The sequence below is a fragment of the Sminthopsis crassicaudata genome, chromosome 5 (assembly GCF_048593235.1).
Source record: "Sminthopsis crassicaudata isolate SCR6 chromosome 5, ASM4859323v1, whole genome shotgun sequence".
Classification (NCBI taxonomy): Eukaryota; Metazoa; Chordata; class Mammalia; order Dasyuromorphia; family Dasyuridae; genus Sminthopsis; species Sminthopsis crassicaudata.
Window position 1 is genome coordinate 276,525,912 of NC_133621.1, and position 21,406 is coordinate 276,547,317.

General features: G+C 36.2%; 2 protein-coding genes across 2 annotated transcripts in view; both read right to left on the reverse strand.

Moving 5' to 3' along the window:
- Window positions 1-10,881: 10,881 nt before the first annotated feature.
- On the reverse strand, window positions 10,882-12,664 carry CCER1 (coiled-coil glutamate rich protein 1). The gene is given in 3 exon segments (XM_074269649.1): window positions 10,882-11,433; window positions 11,677-12,165; window positions 12,167-12,664. Coding segments are annotated over 3 exon segments (1,338 nt in total). The 5' UTR covers window positions 12,578-12,664; the 3' UTR covers window positions 10,882-10,995.
- A 5,528-nt stretch (window positions 12,665-18,192) lies between these two features.
- EPYC (epiphycan) overlaps window positions 18,193-21,406 on the reverse strand; it is a 32,839-nt gene continuing 29,625 nt past the window's right edge. The window contains exon 6 of the mRNA XM_074267901.1: window positions 18,193-18,440. Coding sequence (XP_074124002.1) covers window positions 18,270-18,440 — 171 coding nt within the window. The 3' untranslated portion in view covers window positions 18,193-18,269. The remainder of the gene's footprint in view (window positions 18,441-21,406) is intronic.

A 21,406-nucleotide genomic window follows, 5' to 3' on the forward strand; every position in this document is an offset into this window, starting at 1 on the left:
TGACTTGTACAGACAGAGTGAGTTTCCTAATCTGGGAATTCCCTATATCAATAAAATCACAGGCCTAGTTCCTACATTATGGACCACATTAAATTAATCTAAAACAAGGTTTTCTTAATTTGGAGTATCTGAAATTCTTTTGATGATTATTTCAATATAATTAATTTCCTTTATAATCTTTTGTACTTTTTTAATATGATTTTAGAATACCTTTCTAAAAAGGTCTATTGGCTTCAAAAGACTGCCTTAGGACACACACAAAAGATGAAGAAGTCCAATAAAATAATAATGGAAAAAAAACAAGCAATTTCTGACAAGTTCAACTGTATTCCCTTTGCCACTAGGTGGCAGATCTCAGATTCATATTCTGCTGCTATAGAATAAAAGCCAGGTGGAATAAGGGATAATTAATAAAATTTGACTATAGAATTATATAATAATAATTATTATAATAATAATATTATTATTATTACATAATTTTATCAAGCTAGCTGATTCTAATTCCTTAGTCTGACAGCGAAAGGTGCCTCAAAATGATGATGTTGGTAGGGAAATGTATATACATATCCATACGTATATAATGTATTTGTGTCTATACATACACATCTTATGTATTTGTGTGTAGGTATGTACCTATGAGAATGTATATAACTCATGAGAATAAAAAATATATAATTAAATGAAAAGAATCAATTTTTGAAAATGTGATATTGACATTTGAAATTTACTAAAAGGAAAACTTAAACAGCATTACAGAGCATTTAAGTGGCACAGTGGACTTGAACTTGGAATCAGGAGGACATCTTCCTGAGTTCAAATAACTTCCTCTTATGACATTTAAGGAAAAGTGTTATGAGAAATATCTAACCTTGATATTAGTAAAGTGTCTTGAGATGCCTAGATTAAAAGTAATATATAAAACCAAAGGTACCTCCTTAAAGATAACTTGGCAAGACTTTATTACAGAACTATTAATTAAATGAAATTCTCAAACATCAAATTAAGAAAAAAAAAAATGAAATAATAATAGTAAGAGTCTAAAACAGTAGCTGGAAATGGCAGTTTGCTGTCAATCCAAAATACTTTAAAGAGAAAAAATGGGGAATATTAGGTTTAAGTTTTAAAAGGTGATTGATATATTAAAAGGTGATAGAAGCTGAAATAACTCATTAAAAACTCGACAAGAGAGAAAACTTTCAAATTTTAAATTAACACTTGATACAAAATAATATGGAAGTGTCAACAGCCTTTTCCCCTGTCACACAGTGTCACCATGTTTCACAACATCTCAGTGAATATTCATCTTTTTTATATTGGATTCAGATTTGTAAACTTTTTCATTCTAAGCTGCATCTTAATCCTTTGCTTTTTAGACATGTTATTCAGTTTACTGTTGTAATTTCCAGTGTGTGCAGAATAATATTTTCATTTAGTCAACAATTTATGTGTAAAGATGTTTAAAGCATAGATTTTGTTTTGCTTTATTTTCCCAGAGGCAATTTGTGAATTCTTTTCCTTCATTGTAACAACCTCTGGCAAGAAGCATGTTCAGAAATTGGTGGCAATTTTCTTACATTGTTTCTTGAATTAGAATATTCATTCTTTACTCATCATGGAGGCCAATCAATGGGTCTTTTAAGTTATCTTTCTATATATTTTGTCTGACATAGATATATTTTGCTTGTGTAAAGGGTCATCTATTTTGAAAAATGTTTTTTCTTCTCCTTCCAGATTGTGCTTCACTTTATCTGTTTTCCCAATCTCTTGCTCTCTCCCTTTCTTTAGAGAAATCAGCCACCATGCACATCACACAGATCCTTAAGTGCAGTGAGATGGTACAATGGAAAGAGAGATTGGCCTAGGAAGGCTCATCTTGTAAATGCAAATCTGGCTTCAAATACTTCTGGCTGTATTGCCCTAGGAAAGTCATCTAATTCTGCTTGCCTTAGTTTCCTCAATTGTAAAAATGAACTGGAGGAAATAGCAAAGCACTTCAGTATCTTTGCCAAGAAAATCCCAAATGGGGTTACAAAGTCAGTCATACCTGAAGCTACTTAACAACCAAACAGGGGAAAATGTAACAATCTCAAATGTCATTTAGATGAATAGACTTCACAAGGAAGAGCATTTATATGCTAATTTATATGAGTTATATATGCACAAGTCTTGCACTTTTTCAATTAGGTTGTAAATTCCTTGGAGATAACTTTTATCTTCTTTATCCCTGAATGTTTAGCATAGTAAATTGCAAAGGGTCCTCCATAACCATTTGGGTTTAAGTGAATTTATGAACAAAAAAAATACAGCTCTCCTTGAGCTAAAAAAATTTCCATTCTGTTGCTTAAAAATTGAATAATGATAACTAAAATAAGGTAGTTTCTATTTGATGAATTCTTGAAAAATAACATGATTGAACTCAGGGTGATTGGAAGAAGCACCCTGGTGAATCTTAATCTATACTTTAAGATAATAAATTATGCTTTCTTTGCTTTTGTAGATTCAGAGTCAAAGACAATAACACTTATCTCAACATTGAGAATTTAGACCCAGTTTCTTAGTAGGCAAAATAGCATCTTATCATCCATTTTTGCATTTGTACTAAACTACAGATGGCCAAATTGTTCTAGATATATCAGCCTACATATATTGAGGGGGTTTTTTTGGTCTTGTTTCCATTTTTTTGATTACTTCTGCAATGTTGGATATTAATTTCATTTGTTTTCATCTGAATTATTCTCTAAATGTTCTTGTCTCTTGAAGCGTTCTATAATACCCTACTAAAGTCCCAACTGTCTTAGAAATCCATAGACTTGTCTCCATTAGGTATTAGTGCATTAGGTATTAATTTTTCAGTATTTTGAGGCATTTATGATCTTTTTATTTTACTATTCACTTTTCTGATTTTCATATGTTAACTGTGTTGATTTATCTCTGTGTTCTTAGTTTTTAGCTTTTTTTTTGTCTCCTGACATTTTTGTAATAGTTTTTAAAATTTCTTCCTTATATTCTCCTGTTGCTCTTTTTTAATTTTAAAAATTTTGTCAAGATTTGTCAATCATTTTTCTACTTCCAATTTCTCCTCCTCACAGTTTGAGAAAACAAACTTATAACAGACTTTATCAACCATTTATTTACAAACTTAATTTTTTATAAATTTGGAGTAGTTCCTTATATAACTGGTAAATGAAATATTTATCAGAGATGCTTCTAGAAAGATTTTCTGCCAGATACCTATTTCTAATTTTAGCTGTACTGGATTTATGTACGAAACCTTTTAGATTTCATCTAATCAAAGGTGTACATTTTGTTTTCTGTGGCACACCTTATCCCTATAGTTAGTAATAAACTTTACCTATATCCATAATTCTGAATGATAGTTTCTTCCTTTTCCCTCTTATTATGATCTGCTTTTTATAGCTTGGTCATTTCTCCATTTTATGGAGATGATCTTGGCATATGATATAAGATATGGTTCAAAATCTCTGTTAAACTTTTCCCCAAAAGCTGTGATCTTTGGGTTCATGGAACACTAGACTAGGTTCTTATGCTACATAAACATACATATATATATAAACCTATTCAAAACATATTGTTTTGATTACTGTTTTGTAGTATAATTTAAAATCTTATCCTGTTTTGCTTAAAGCCCAGTTACTTTCCGTTTTCATTGTGTTCCTTTATACACTTTACCTTTTCTTCTTCCAACTCAATTTCATTATTTTCTTAGTTCTATAAAGCAATTCTCCAATAGTTTTAATTCAATTGGAGGGGGTGTGTTAATTGTATTAATCTTGTTTTATTCTTAAGATTTATATATTTTGTTGTTTAATGAAAATCAAGTTATGGTTTATCTTTTTTGTTTCACATTCATTATTTTTTGATGATGTAATTGAGATGTTTTCTCAAGGACTGCTTTGACTATTATCTTCCCAAAATTAGCACAATGTCTTGTTATCTTTATAGAAAATTATCTTTATTATCGTTTCTGTGATTTGAACATGTGACCCATTAGTTCAGGAAAAATTACCTAGTTTCCAATTAATTTCCATTCTTTATTGGTCCTTATGAAATATAATTATGGTCAATAAAAGATGTTTGATATTTCTGCTTGTTTCTATTTACTTGTGAAGTTTTTATGTCCTAAATAATTTTAATATTTGTAAAAGTAACATGGCTGTGTATATATGTATATATATATATATTTTTATATACACATATGTATATGTATACCTTATGCATGTATATATGTATACTACTTTCTATTTGCATTCTTATTTAGCACTGGAGTACTATGAGAGAGATAGGGTCAGAGAGAGTGAAAGAGAAAAGTAGAGAAATCCTGCACTATTTAAGTTTTCTGTAACCCATTTAGATTTTCTTTTAGCTAGTTAGTTACATCAGCACATAGATAAAGGAGATGCAATGGATAGAGTACATATGATTTCCCCTCCCTCCTGGGGCAGCTAAGTAGTACTGTGGATATAGGGTAAGGCCTGGTAGGAAGATTTGAGTTCAAATACTATTTCTTACCCTTACTAACTATATGACATGGATAAGTCACTAAAACAAAACAAAACAAAAATTTCCATCTGCCTCAGTTTGTATTCTCTGAAGTAGGATAATAGCATTCATAATGATTACTAATAGTGATTAAAAGATATTTGTAATCACTTTACAAAACTTAAAAGTACTATATTGATGCTGATTATCATTACTACCACTACTGAAATTATGATACATTTCATATGTAGAAAATTATTATAGATAATAGATAAAATGTCATTTCCCTATTATCTCTTAAAATTCAGTCTCTTCCCTGCTATCTTGACTGATATGAATGCTATTTGTTTTGTTAGTTCAGCTGAAGTATAATAGATTTTGCTCTGGTCTTTTAAAATCTTTATGCTTAAAGTATGTTTCTTGTAAACAGCATGCATTAGATTCTGCTTTCTAATCAATTCTCTATTCTATTCTATATAAGTGATTTTATTTCATTCACATTTACAGTTATGTTATTAAATTTTATTTCCCATAAATAATAGTTATGAATATTAAACTTATATTCCTTCTTTGCTTTCTATTCTCTTGTTGGGAACAAAAGTGTGCTTGCAGGTGATATTCTATACTTGATGCAGTTAAGCTTTTGTTCCTTTGCTCTTCAACCTTCATTTTCTTTGAAAAAGTTTTCTTCCCTCTCCCTTAGGTTAGAGGCTTCTTTTGTCTATTCTGTAAATCTTCCCTACCTTTTATTCCTCTCATTCTTTTCTGCTTCCATGTTTAGTTGAATTTATTTCTATATTATGTGTTCTAGACCCTACCTTGAGACCAGTTCAAATGAAAATATTTTAATTATCACTTTTCCACATACCATTTACACTTGAAAATCCAAATAATGACCTCTATTTTTTCAAACTTCCTCCCATTTGCTTCCATAGTACGTTATTTCCCTCCCATTTTTACCCTAAGATTATCAAAACATAAAATCAGGTTTATTTCTAATTTGCTCCCTCTAGTCTAATGACTTAACAGTCACCATCAAAATATAAACACTTTATAATTTTAAAGTCCTTTATACTCTCATTGCTATTTACTTCATATATCTCTAATCTCAGAAGTTTTTGCTCAGCTGTTTTTATCATGTTCATGTTTATATTTATTAGTTTTATGAAGAAATTATATATATTTAATGCTCTATAGGAATATGAATCATTACTACCTCTATAAAAAACAGTAAGGCGGAACACAGAACCATCCGTTTGTTACTAAATTTCAGTACTTTATTCACTTTTATTTAGCATATTTATTGACAGCTATTTCAAAAGCTGCTGTTGGCAAAAAACCAAAACCAGACCAAAACAAAACAAAAAAACACAAAACAGGATTTTTCCTTTCTTCATAGGAAAGAATACTATATGTTCTACCTACATATCAAATTATAAAAATGTTTCTCTTCCAAAAGGTGGACATAGTGATAATTTTGGTACCCATTAAAAGTTTGGACAGAGTTATAATACTGGTCCCTTCTTAAAAAAAAAATTACCTATGAATCCAGAAATAACTTATTTTGCCATTATTCTAAAGATAGGATTATTTTTTGCCCTTTCACTCATGGAAATTGCAAAATAACTCAATACTTCTGAAAGAAGAAACAAGACGACTTTCAGATATATCACTAAAGCCTTTTGTCTTCTAAAGGACTACCTTCATGTATTATTAGACATTATATATCTAGTTTGTGTCATCTACCATGTGCATAAAGCTTGGTTATTAATCTCTGTGATTTGGGGTAGTCATGGAAGTCTCTGATTAATCATGACACAAACACTGAAAGTTATTAGATCTCTGGTACTTATAGAGCCAGTAAGAAATCAATAACCCTTGTTTATTTAGTTGGTTTGGTGGATTTCTTTTAAACTTCTGAATAAGCTCTTCATCTTCTCAAAGGGTCAGTGCTTCAGCTGTGTAAAACTGACTATATTGTCCTTTCTATATTTAATCAGAAGCCAAAAAGGTTGAGATAGAATCTTTTTAAAGGATATTATGAGAAAGTGGACCTTGCCTGAGAATTGCTAACAAACTTACCTCTCTGAAGTTTCATCCTGGCTCTAAATCATCAGGAGACCACCAGAAGATTTGAAGAACCCCCAAAATATGCTGAAAGGGTCTTTTCCCTGAGATGATGTCCAGAGGCTACTAGACAGAGGACTAACATTCACCATCAGGTTTTCCAAGAAAATCTCTCTCTGTATACAGAAGTATCTGCTGCTATTTTTATCTATCTTCAATTTTTTGTGGTTTTGTTTCTGTCTTGTCACACTTGTGACCATATGGATATGATTCAGGCTTTAGGTAACTCTATATGATATCAAAGGTGGTGTAAGCCTAAATTGAGGGAGGGCATTCTTTGTATAGGAATGCTTTCTATCAATTTACAGATAACTATCCCTAAATAAGGGACTAAACTTAGAAGTGTGTCATATCTCTTAAGGAAATTGAACACAGAATAGTCTACACTTCTAATAGAAGGATTTCTTTATGCCTTGATTGCGTGTATCCAAGGTTCCAAAAGTATGAAGACAGAAAAGGGCATTAAAAATAATTTGTGATGAGTGCTTCTTCTGTGATATTTCTTGATAAAGAACTATCTTCGGTCCAATATGAACATCTCATCCAAAGAGCTTGGGGTTGGGAGGCAGGGGATTTATGTTGTTCAGTTGTTTTTCAAATCGTGTCTGATTCTTCAGGACTCCATTTGGAATTTTCTTGGCAAAGATACTGGAGTGGCTTGCCATTTCCTTCTGCAATTCATTTTACAGATGAGGCTGGGCAAACAGAGTTAAGTAACTTGGAGTCACACAGCTTAACTGGTAAATGTCTGAAGCTGGATTTGAACTCAGGAAGATGAGTTTTCCTGACTCTTAAGTCCAGTAATCTATCTATTATGCCAGCTGGCACACATTGGGGGAGGGTAATATGAAAAATGATAAATTATTTCATTGTTTGGGACTGAGACCCCTTCTAAATCTAAATTTTGTGATATTATGCTTCTGAATCTTATAGTTGAATAACTAATTGACCTTCAAACACATTTAAATTCTGAATTAAATATGATTTTTTCGGGTTTTAACCTATCTTCTAGATGTCAAGGTTTTAGGGAAAACCCTTTTAAATTTACCACCCCAAATTTTAGTATATCTATCTTATCTAAATATCTAGCTATCCACCTATCTATATGTATACACCTATTTATCTATCTATCCATCATCTATCTTTCTATCCTAATCTATCCTAACTTTTCTATTTTATTCTACTTATTTCTCTCTCTATTCCCAGACTATTTTATCTCTGTGTGTACATATATACATAATGCATCAAACATTTACTAAGTACCTATTTAATGAGGCACTTTCCTAAACAGGGAAACAAAAACAAATTTAATACAATTCTTACCCTCAAAGGACTTAACACTACACTTTTACTAGTTAGTGGACCTGAGTTTAAATTTCACCTTTTGATAGTTAATTGTCTCACCTTGGGCAATTTACTTAACTTCCCTGAGGGGCTTTGGTTTTCCTCATACATAAAATGTGAGGACCTTCCCCACCTTATTATCCCTTCAATCTTCAGTTATATCAGTTGAACTATGTTTAAAATGGTATGGTTATATTTCATCAGGGGTTCTCAAATTTTTTGGTCTCTTAAAAATTACCTCTCCCCCCCTTCCCCAATAACTTCTACTTATGTAATATACTCACACATAAGTATATTACTATTTAACAAAAAAGAAATGTTTTAATGTTTATTAGGAAAATAGTTTAGACTTCTCAAGAATCTCTCCAAAGGGTGCTTTGATCAATACTTGGAGAACTCCTGATTTATATAATTAAATCTTTAAATCCCAGGAATTTGCTTATAAAATTTTTCATCAATGTGACTTATGAGACCGAATAGCAGGTCTGGATATCAGATGATCTGAATGTTGGCTCTTAACTGATACTATGTAATAGAATTTTACCTTTGGAAATGTGTTTATCTGTGAAAAAGGATGAGTGATACTTTCTGCACTTGAGAGCATTGTCATGGGGAAAACACTTTGCAAATCTTATAAACTGTGAGATTCTGTGCAGTTAATGTTAGATGTCAGATTCCCCTGCTTATCAGAGACATTTTCAACCTATTTTTCCACTGGACTGCCCTTCTTACAGGAAATATCTAATGTTTTCCAAATTCTAAATTCTTTAACTTCTGAGAATCATATTGTATGAGCCTACATATTTATCAGACAGGTATAGATTTCAATCTCTCACAAAATGTTGGAACTGGCAAAGGAGCTCAGAAAAGATGATCCATGACCAATTCCTATATATATATATATATATATATATATATATATATATATATATATATATATATATCAAACAATATTGTCACTTTTGATTAAAAATTCACAAATATAAAATTTGAATTATATCAAATCGTTGATACAGTGGGGGGAAAAGTTATGGCTCATCAGATATTTTCTTTATTTCTTCCCTGTATGACCTTGGATGAGTACACCTTTATTTTCTACGCCCTTTCCCTCATCTGTAAAATAAGAGTGTTGGATGGCTTTCTGAGGCTCACTTTCCAGTTCCTACATGTTTATGATTTTGAAGTTATTATGCTTACTTATTTTTGCTGGGCTTTTTTCATATTGAGTATCCCTATCCCTATTTTGCTCAGACTAGAAAGTAAGTATAGCAGCTGCCACTCAAGGATTCTGATCCCAATATTAATTGCAATGCACAGGAGTTTTGACTCTCTTCATTTTTCCAACCTCGTTGTCCCAATCTCTCTGAGACTTGCTATATGAACATGAATATGCCAAGTATAGTGGGGACACCTGTTAGGCCAAATTAGCCACATATTACAATTCAGAACTCTGGAATTCAATTGATCTACCAGCCTCAGTCTCCCTTAAGCAGGGAAATGTGCCACCATATCCAGATAGTTGTTTCTTAAAAATGTTTGTGTCCTTCTTGCATATTAGTGTTTTTTTTTTCCTAAATACAACTGGAGAGTTGAGAGTTTTTGAGTAGGCATGTATACATGCTCTTATTCTTCATCTGTCAGAAAGATGTAGAAACCTGCTAAGTAAATTATGGAAATAAAAGTTCTTTGAAGAAAAAAAAATACTAACTTTTAAAAATTTGAATGAATGCTTGGGGAAAAAAAAAACAACATTATTTTCCAAAACTTATTAACTTAATAAAACACTCACTCTCACATACATCTCAAGTGGCCTTTGTAGTTAATCTCTCCTTTTCAGGAGAAAAAAAAAAGCCATTCCCAGACAAAAATAAATTTTAAAAAACCTATAAAATTGGGAAATAAAAATAAAATTAATGTTCCTCCCCCTTAAAAGGCCAAAAGTGATCTGTCAAAAAGAAAAAAAAAAAAACAAAAACAAAAAAAAACACCCATTCTTCAAAAACCATTCACCATGGATCCTCTGAAACTTATTCACAGAAAAGTATCCATCCAGGAACCACCGCTTCAACATCTATATGTTCCACTGTTTTTGCAGTTACCTGGGAATTTAACCAGATTTGCAAGTTGCAGCACTTGGCAGACATCTGACCATGGGGAATCCTCTCCATTCATGGATTATGGATTGCGGAGGCCATGGCAGACAACCATATACACAGAAGCAACTTCATGTTCTTCTGAGGAAGATCCATGGCACTGTGGAACAAGGAATACAAATAAGCAATACCACAAGACATTGTAGATGGGGTTACCACAATAAAACCTATAAAAAGGAGCTCTCAAGTTGCAAAGCTTATTGGGGGGGGCAAAAGGTACATAGCAAAACAGATAATTCTATTATGGCCCCACTTACTTTCAAAGGACCAGTGGGGAAAGTTTCATGCATTCAATGTTCAATGCCAGTGGCATATACTTTTTAAATATTTAACGTTCCAGTGTTGCTTAAATTTAAAAGCAACAAAACGAAACAAAAACAAAAAACTTAAAAGTTCAAGGGAATGCTGGAAGGCATAATATTAACAGATCTCATTGTGCAATATGTTTCCCCCTTCAGCATCAAGATAGGCCAAAAAAAAAAAAAAAAAAAAAAAAAAAAAAACTAAAACAAAAAACAAAAAAAACACCATTTTTTTTTTTAAGCTAAAATTCCCTGGGTGGGGACCCCTTGGTAGCTGGGAGTGGGAGTGAAAAAAAAAAATTATCTAAACTGTTGTAGTAAAAACAAAAATGTGTCCTATTAAAACAATTGCAACTATAATCCCCCACTGGGGGCCCCCCTCCCTCTACCCATTATTCACACACAAACATCATTAATATTTTTAATCATCTTACAATTTTACAAAGGAGGGGTGTGCATAGATAATATTTATTCATGGAACTCACTTTTATATTAGATTTTTTTTAGCTGCTAATTTCATTTTAGCCAAAGAATCAGTTCCATCCTATTCATCCATCCCTCTCCTCAGTCTAACACAGAACTTTCTGCACAATCATAGGGCATCCTTCTTGAAGCTTCTGGAGAATTCTACGCTCCCGGGTTAAAAAATCACAGTTCAAAATGATTTCTGGCTCTTCTTCAGGTGTTAATGGGCTGGTGAGAGGGCTCTCTAGAGATTGTTGGTCTTCGTCTTCCTGCTGCTCTTCCTCCTGGTAGTCCTCTTCTTCCTCCATCTCCTCCTCTTCCTGCTCTTCCTCCTCCTCCTCCTCCTCTTCCTCCTCCTCTTCTTCCTCAACCTCCTCCTCATTGCCATACTCTTTCAGCTCTTCTTCCTCATTCTCATCTTTGAACAATTCGTCCTCCTCCCCCTCCTCTGATTCTTCTTCTTCTCCATACCGCTCCTCTTCTTCCTCATGATCCTCCTCCTCTTCTTCCTCCTCCTCTTCCTCCTCCTCCTCTTTAGCTCCCTCTTCCTCCTCCTCTTCTCTTTCCTCCTCCTCCTCTTTTTCCTCCTCCTCCTCTTCCTCCTCCTCGTCTTCCTCCTTTTCCTCCTCCTCCTCCTCTTCCTCCTCCTCCTCCTCTTCCCTCTCCTCCTCCTCAATCCTCCCTTGCTGCAGAGAAAGGTGGAGCAGATGCCCCTCTCTTCTTCCTCCTCCTCCTCCTCCTCTTCCTCCTCTTCTTCCTCCTCCTCCTCCTCCTCTTCCTCCTCATCCTCTTCGACTGCAGCCTCGGGACTGGGCACGAGGCAATAGAGCTGCTTCTGGACGAAGCTGTAGAAAGTTTCCTGCAGCAGCTGCATCTCCTGGTCTTCCTGCTCCGCTCTGCGCACGGGCTGGTGCGCCCCGACGCCGCCCGGGGGGGACGCAGCGTCCTCCTCCTCGGGCTCCTGGGCCCTGCCCTTCGGGGGCCGTCGCCGCAGCCGCCGCGGCCGCCGCCTGTCTGGCCCGCAGGGCCTCTTGCTGGCGCTCCTGCTTCTCTTGCTTGCGCATGTCCTCGTAGACCTGGTTCATGATGAACTGCGTGGTGTTGCGCGGAGCGCGCATGCCGGGAGCCCGGCGGCCGTACAGGTTGACCGGGCGCAGCAGGGCGCTCAGGTCCACAGGCGGGCTGCTCTGCAGGGGGCGCCGGGGGCCGCGCCGCACGCCGCGGCCCTTCCTGCCCCAGCGCTTCTTCTTCTTCTTGCGGTAGAGGCGCCCGGGCACGGGCTTGTCGGGGGGCACTCCAGCAGGAGCAGCAGCATGGACAGGGAGGCCGCAGTCCGTACACCCGCACCACCTGCACGCGACCCGGCGGCTTCCAGACTTCCCACGGGTGGCAGCGCCACGGGCCGGGGGTCCAGCAGGCCCCGGGACCCCCAGCAGGTGGGGCTGGCTGGACGCTCAGGACGCCGCTGCGCGTGGGGCCACGGCGGGCCCCGGGGTCATGCTGATGCTTCGCCTGCTTTCGCAGCTCCTCGTACTCCAGCTTGGGGCCGGAGCAGTGGCGCCGTCGCGACATCGCGGTGCTCCTCCTCCGTCGGTGGCACGGGGACCAAGGAGGGAGAGCCGCTGGCGAGGCCCAGCCGCCACCTAGGTTCAGCGGGTCCGCCCGTCGGTCAAGGGCCAAGGCCATGCCCTCTCCGCACAACTGTCACGTCGAGGATTGTCGAGGATGCTGGCGAGCCCGGCTTGCTAGAGCGGGGCCGCGGGGCGAGGAGGGGTGGACTCCCGAAGATCTCGGGTGGCTGCTTTGCCGCAGCGGTCCCCACGCACCTCGCGCCTCCTCCTCTCCCAGCTGGCGACACCGCTTGGTGCCCCACGTGTGCCTTCCCTCTGCGGTCTCGCCTTCTTCCCTCCAAAGGGTCTCCCCCTTTTCCTCGCGCCCCCCCGCCCGGGGGTGAACCTCGTCCTTCTTGCCTTCTTTCTTCCTAACTTCTTTTATTTTCCCTCTTCTTTGCCTTCGCACCTAAGAAGTTGCCTCGCCCAGGCTAGGCAGATGGATGGATGGATGATGGATGGGTGGGACAGGGGGGCTGAGTAAGGATGGTCGGGGGGAGGGAGTTTATTGGTGAGCTACGCGCTGTGAGCCCCGCTCCTTGTTCCCGCACAAACCCGTCTCCGCGGTAACGCGGGGGTGGGGATTGGGGGTGGGCCGGGGGAGCGCGTTACCTTGCTGCACCCTCTCTCTCAGCTCAGGTGCCAGTGTGGTCGCCGGTCCAGGCCGGACTGAGGAGAGCGCGGGGCCCGAGCTGCTTCAAATACCGGCCGGGGCCCCCGCGTGCCCACAGCGTCCCTGGTTACTCAGAGCAACAGCCAATCAGAGGGCTGGATTATGCTCCCAGTGTGTGAAGCCGGGATTCGGCCCCAGAACTAGGGGTTGTATGAGTATTCTCAGGGGGCTTGTGACGCAGCTGGGGGCAGGGAGGTCCAAGGAGAGGGGCAGGTAATGGGGGCTGGTTTGGCTGCCCAGAAGGAATAGAAGTTCCAAAGAGTTCCTTGGACTCCCCTACCCTCAGTCATTGAGGGGATGGTGGAAGGTGAGAAAGCAGAATTGGTCTCTTCGGGGTGTAAAGAGTTCCATAAATGGTCACAGATTTAATCATCTAGAAAAACCTAGAAAAAACTTAGAAATGGAAGGGACCATAGAAGATCAACTGATACCTCCTCAACCCCACCCCTTCATTTTACAGATGAGAAAACTGAGGCCCAGTGAGTGACTTGACCAAGGTCACACAGTTAATAAGGAGCAGAGCTAGAATTCATGGGAAGTTCCTCTAATGCTAAATTCAATATTCTTTTCAATATGCCATGGCACTTCATTTAGTCAAATGGAAAAGGAAACTGACTCGTAGAAATTGAATGGTACCAAACTGACTAAACATGAATTTCAACTTACTTGGCCAAAGTATCTTCTGACTCCTTATCCATCACCACAAACTGTTTTGTTTATTCCAAACCACACACATCAAAATAACCACTACATAGAGAGCATACATACTCTATCTTCTATCTTTGGCATGTGTCACGTGCTTAATACATGCTTCTTTCTTTATTCATTGATACATTGTGAATTAATTAAAATCATTTCATTCATTCAATTACAACATTAAGATTCATTTCTGAAGCCCCATTTTGCCCAGTGGTAACATAAGTCAATTAATCTTACTCTGCTAAGTTTGAGCTGTCTCAGAGGTTGGTATATTTCTCAGGATCCCTTATTTGCAAGAATAAGATGAAAGTTGCAAGAATGAAATTTCACCTGCTGAGAACCCTAGTTTCCACAAGCCTTCATTAAATCAATAACGAGCAGAATGAATAGGAAATCTAGTCAACTCTTGATTGAAAATTGAGACTAGGATAGGGTCCTTGAATTTTAACAGTTTGAGCAGTTATCTTGCTTCTCCATATTTAGCCAGGCTTCATTTGGGTTTTTTGGCTCAACTGTTAACTTCCTTGTTTTTCTTCATCCTTTTCTTTCATTTTACAGCAACATGTATTTAAAATTTAGCTTTCCTAGTTCTATTTGGATTGAGGTGGTACCCTGATATGTCAAATATATTCTCCTCAATACAAATGGATTACAATTTTTGCTTGGACCTGAAGATTTTAGAAACATTTTTGCATTCAATTGTAGAACCCAAAGACTCAAATTTCCCATCAGTTTCATCTAAAGCTTAAGAGATTTTGGTTTAAATAATACTAACAAAAGAGCACAATGCCTAAAACATTTTAGGTGCTTAATAAAGATTTATTCACTGATTAATATGACAATTCCTATCATCAGTATTGGGTGAGCAGACATTAGAATGACATGTAGATTTTCTGAATTTGTCACTGTACCCTGCAGCCCCTTCCTCTGATTAGTTATATCTTTATTTCTTCCCAGTGTCCAGGTAAGTCACATCTTCATTGCTTTCTAGGCTCAGCTGATTCTTTACACTTCTTTCCCTACCTTTTATAGCTTTCTTTCATATATTATCTTGTCCCATTAAAATCATTAAAATTTATATTCCTTGAAGGCAGGGACTGTATTTTCTGAAAATAATAGCTAGCAAGTACATCATACTTTACAAATATCATCTCAGTCAATCCTCACAACCACTCTGGGAGACCAATATTATAATTATTCCCATTTTACAGAAGAAGAAAATGGAGAAAAAGCCTAAGTTGACTTACCCAGGTCATAGAGCTAGACTTACTGTGATTAGTTTGAATTTAAGTCTTCCTAATTCTGGGTCTAGCCCTCTACTCCAGGACCAATAGGACACCACCTTTCTGTCATTGTTTTTATATTGCCAGAATTTAACACAATTCCTTTTATATCATTGTTGTTCAGTCACCAACAAAATAACTATAATGTTGAGAAGCAAAGAGAAGAATTTCTTGAAGAAGGAAGATGTGGAAAAATTTTTTTTATCTATATGATCACAAGAAACCCAACACACACACACAAACACACACACAGGCAAAGTGCATGTTTGTGCAAATTAGACCAAATATATAAAAACACTTGTGTCAAGTAAGGTAATGTAAAACTATAATCTCTGCAAAACCAAGAAATAAAGACTTGATAAGGTCATCATTTATTAGTTCAAAAAACTAATAAGAAAAAGAAATAATTACTATTACTAATAACATAGTGGTTGCACAGATTACTAACAAAATGCTTTACTAGACTCTCCAAAAAACCTGAGCTAGCTATAGTAGTAGATGTGAGACATTGATGCTGATCCTGTGAAATCTAGTAATATTACTAATTGGGTTAGTACTCTGATCAATGAGAACAGACCTCCTAAGAACTTGAGAAATAAGTGAGAAGGAATGAGGTTGTAGGATGTCCCTATTTGAAAAAAAAAACTATTAGTATTAATTAGAGATCTGTTCAAGTATTGGTTTGTAATTACCTTCTGAAGTATATATGGAGAGCTACCTTTGTAGTATTAGGGATTTATTGTTGATTCATCATTAATAAAGGAGAAGGGAAGAGAGGCGGATAGGAAGGAAAAATAAAGAGAAAATGAAAGGGAAAGGGAAGAAGACAGGGTAAAAGGATACAGATAAAAGGAAAGAATTGGAGGAGAGATAGGAAGCAAATCTTTATTAAGTGTCCACTGTTTGTCACATACTGTTTTACAACTTTTTCAAGCTTTTATCATACTTTACAAAACTGGCTTTACTAAAATCTCCTTTATCACATCCCAGGAGACAAGTGCTATTATCGTCCCCATTTTATAGTTGATGAAACTAAAGAAAAAATAGGTTAAGTGACTTAATAAGGGTTACACAGCTAGTGTATTTGAACTCAGGTCTTCCTGACTTAGGGTCTAATGCTCTCTCTCTGTAGTTGCTTCTATGTCTTTATATTCTATCATGTTTCATTTTATGTGCAAATCTATTTTATCAAATAAAAAAATAAAAAAACTCAGATGTGCTTTACAAAAGGCCATAATCCCTTCCATAGTGAGCCTCAGGACAACATAGGTTGGTGGGTTTTACAATTTACTATTGTGCCCATGGTAAGATTTCCAAGACCTTAAGTCATTGTCCTAGGGTTTTTCACAGGCAGAATTAGAACTCTTGGCTCTACACATTTCACAATTTTAATTTTAATATATCCTACACTTGGTCTTCACTGTTATGGGGGAAAAAAAATAAAACTCCTTAATGAAAAAGAATACAGTTCTAACACATGATGGCAGCAGTGGCTTATTCAACATTCAAACAACCATAATTACATGGTAAAGAAGGGCACATGTATTGGATAGCAGAGGTCAATATTCCAGATAATTTATATATGAAAGTGCAACATTTTAAATATATATAATATTTTAGACATATTTTTTGTTTTTTTTCCCACAGAATAATATGCTAGATATGTTGTCTTTTATGTTAACAAACTTATTAAAATTGTAAATGCCTTAAGTAAAATCTTTCCAAGACATCTAAAGCTTATCTATTCTTGATGCATTTCTGTAGATAAACCAATGTTAATATTAAGAAATTATTTGGAGGCAGGTGGAGTCAAGATGGTAAAGCAAAGGCAGAGACTTACCTGAGTTTACCCCCAAACCCTCCAAATACCTTTAAATAATGACTTCTAAATAAATTCTAGAGCAGTAGAATCCACAAAAGAATGGAATGAAATAATTTTCCAATCTAAGACAACCTAGAAGGTCAGCAGGAAACATATCTCACCTGAGGGAGAATGGAACAGGGTTCAATGTCAGTTGTACCAGCATAACCTAGGCCCCAGGAAACCAGGAGTAGAACATAGGAGTCACTGAATTGGCAGAAAAAGTAACTGCTTCCAGACCTCTCAGCCCACAAACAGTAAGGAGGTTGAACAACTAGTCAGACAGACATTACACTGGTCTCTTTGCTAGCAGGGAGGCAGGTCTCTTGCTTTCCCAGTTCAGGTCACAATCCTTGGTGACAATCTCAGGACAAGGAGCAGAACTAATAAACCAGAACTTGCAGCCACAGTGAGTGGGGACCTACCTTACAGTAGCAGGGAAAAAAAGAGTTCTTGGGGTCATTTTAGAAACCAGAGCACAGGCCAGGGGAGCAATAAATCCACCTCTCCTAAGATCATATCACTTTGGAAGAGCATACATTTATACATACATATATGTATATATAGACACATATAAGTATATATAATATGAATATGCATATGTGTGTATATGTATATATTCTTAGTAAAAAGGGAGATTTTAGTAAAAATTTAAAGGTTAGGGAGGTCAATAGGCAAAGAGAAGAAGGCAGAGATAGAGAAAATGCCCAATGTCTTTATCTGGGGGATATTGGTATAAAGGAAGAAAGTCAGTGATTGCAGTGTTACATAATGAGTATTTTTAAAATAAGGCAGAATAAATTTTAATACTTTTATTTATTCACAACAATCCAGAATCTAATGATTTAGAGGGAAACAACATCATCGTTTAATGAAAAAGAAAAGCCGATTATAAGAACCAATGTTGGATAAATACTGAATGTTTATGTGATTTCTTTTCAAAATAAATTTTCATTGATTGAAAAATTAACTTTAAATCATATGTAATGTAAATTAAATGAGTACTTTGTAGTATGAAAATGTTATATATTTTCTATTTAAATTTGCTCAACTTGTAAGTTTGGTATTGCTTTTCACATTTCTATGCTGATGTCACACATCTTGAATTTTTCCCACTTTATTTGTTTGTGGTTTATTTAATATGTAACAAACTTCCAAATGCTAATTTGCAAACAATACACGGCTTGTTCTGTGTGAGCATATTAATTCTTTTGCTCTTAGCTCGGGTCATTGCCTGAGCCCCAAATTTGGCTTAGACAAGGCTACCAATTGGCAGACGAGGTAGACACATGTATGCCTGAGGAGTTTTACTCAGATTGATGGGATTCCCATCCAGCCGAATGTCTTCCAAAGCCTTGCGCACATAGGTCAAGTTTTTAACATTGCAGAAGGTATCCTCGTGCATCTCTAGGATGTTGTTGTTCTACAAGGGGAATACAAACAGCCATGTTATACGCCCAATTTTTGTTCTTATTTTTGACAATCTAGTGCTTGCTTTAATTTCCCTTTCTCCAAAAGAAACAACAGTGATGACTTTTCTATCAACCTTTAAGGTTTGAAAAACACTTTCCTCCAAAAACCCAGCGAAAGACATAGTACAAGTGATATTCGTTTCATTTTATGGATGATGAAATTGAAGCTTGCAGAGTTTAAATGCTCCCCAAATCACAGAAACTAGTAAGTATCTAAGCAAGGGTTCTCAAACTATGGTCCACGGGCCAGATGCAGCCCTCTGAGGATGTTTATATGGCCTGCCGAGTTATGGCAAATGAACTGAGGAGTGGAGACAGAGTGTGAGTTTTTGTTTATTATAATCTGGCCCTCCAACAGTCTGAGGGACAGTGAACTAGCCTCCTATTTAAAAAGTTTGAGGACCACTGATAAGGCAACATTTTAATCCATGTGCGCCAATTCCAAGGTCAATACTCTATTCTCCACAATCTTATGTTCTCTCCCGTCTTCCCCAATTTAACATATACTCCCATTTCTTAGCCCCAGTCTCAAAGTTCCATACCTGTTCTAGGCACACAACTTTGAATCATATTATCCAATATCTCTATAGATTTTATACTCATATTGTCTTTGATCTACCTTGCCCTATCCCAATTCACCCATTTCATTATTTCCTTCCTCTAATTATCATTAATAAATAGCCCTAAGTTTATTTCATGCCTCATTCTTCTATTACTCTTATATCTATATACTTGGAAAATCACTGAACTATCCAGGTTCTGAGTTCCCTCATCTATAAACGGGGAGGAATTGGATTAAAAAATCTCTGAAGTCCCTTTGGTTGTAAATATATGGTAGCACAGACAACAATCAATGGGTTTGATTAATTCAAAAAGGAAAAGGGGGCAGGCCCAAGGGAAAATTTTTGTTTAATAGTATAAGCAAAAATTCGAGGGTGAAACATCAAAAGGATCAAATAAGATCATCTTGAGACAGTCTGAGAAATTATATGTATCAGTATAGCTTTAGGAATTTGCCTTTCTGGACCTACATTGCCTCATTTTTCAATGGATGGCCTGGGAATTTCTTCCTCTCTAGACAGTAATGATTCTATGACCCCAACTGAAATCTGGACTACATAGGACATCATATTTGATGCTCTCCTCTCCTCTGAAGGGTTTATTTGTATTGCCCAGGCTGGAAGTTCAGTGACTATTCACAAGACTAATCCCACTATTGATCAATATTAGTGGATATTATCCTTTTGTTAACTTTCTCAACTTAGAGTCTTAGATTGCTCCTAGGGGTACTGAAAGATTAAATGTTAGAGATTTGTTAGAGAAATGTTAGAGATTTGTAAAAAATACATGTTATCATGTATTGGACTGCTTGCCATTTAGGGGGTGGGGGAAGGGAGGGAGAATTGGAATACAGGGGGTGTAAGGGCTAATGTTAAAGAATTATCCATACATATGATTTGAAAAATAAAAAAAAAACTTTAATAAAAAACAAGTAAAAAGAAAAAAAGAAATACTATGTTAGAGAAATGTGTTATTATGTTAGAAAAAGAATATGAACATAGGTCTTTCGGATTAGTGGCTGGCTCTCCACCCACAACCACATGGTGACTCTAGTCCATACATAACTATCATAAGTCATACAAAATCTTTATAGGTTATTTTGAAATTAACTAAATATAGACCTACCTCCACAGCACCATTTCCTTGAGAATCACTTTATAAAATAGAAAGTACTTTGTGACCATGAGGTATTGTTATTTATGAACTCATGAATCATAAAGGTAACTTAACAATAAGGAAACAGGGAATAATCACTTTGTTTCTGTTTTTGTTTTAAAGCAAATTTGTAAGGAAGAACTGGTAACCAAGTGAAACAGAGGATAGAACAAAAGCTAAAATTTTTGAATCTTGCTTTAGATTATTATTATACTATTATTATACTAGCTGTATAATTCTGGATAAAGCATTATACTTTTAACATCATTTTCTTCATCTGTAAAATAAGGACCATAATAACTTACCTAGCAGGCTTTAGATAAAGATAAAATGGGACAATGTATGTTTAATTATTCATAGACTTTAAAATACTAGTTATTATAATTAAGAACTCCTACCAATGCAGAATAACACCTGCTATGCAAATAAGGAGTTGCTTTCAACACTGGGACTTGAAACCATGTCTTTCTGATTCTCTGTTATGTTGTGCTGTCTTTCCTATTAAACCCCAATAAATTTCAGCAGAAAATATCTCAAACACCATGTGGATATGACAAACCTCCAGCCTCGGTGGACGCTGGAACCTAGAGACAGAAAATTTCTGCCTTTTATAAGGCTTTGAAAAAAATAGAAGCAGATTTTTTTTGCTCTTTTTTGCTATGTCTTAAATGAATTTCATGTACATGAACTTATTTTTTCCTTTGTTTTGTTTTTGCTTTTCTATTTCTCAGATTTTGCTAATCTTAAAATTAAAAGAAGAATGGTATGGATGCATCAAGGAACTCAATTATCTTATCTTGTCTTGATGATTCTTATGAGGGCAAAATTAATTAATATAGAATTAATTAGAATAATATAGAAAGGAGTATTTTCAATATATATAGATAGATAGATATAGATATAGATATAGATATAGATATAGATATAGATATAGATATAGATATAGATATAGATATAGATATAGATATAGATATAGATATAGATATGGAGAGGAAGTCTGATGCAGTTCACAAAGTGGATGTTTGGAGTTAGAAAGACCTAAGTTAAAATTTTGTCTTAGAATACTTAATGGCTTTGTGACTCCAGGGAAATCATTGATCATTTATTTCATTTTATTTTCACAACATCCCTGGGAGGTAGGTGCTAATGTCCTTCTCATTTCCTCTATGAATTTGGACAAATCACTCAAGCTCTCTTAAAT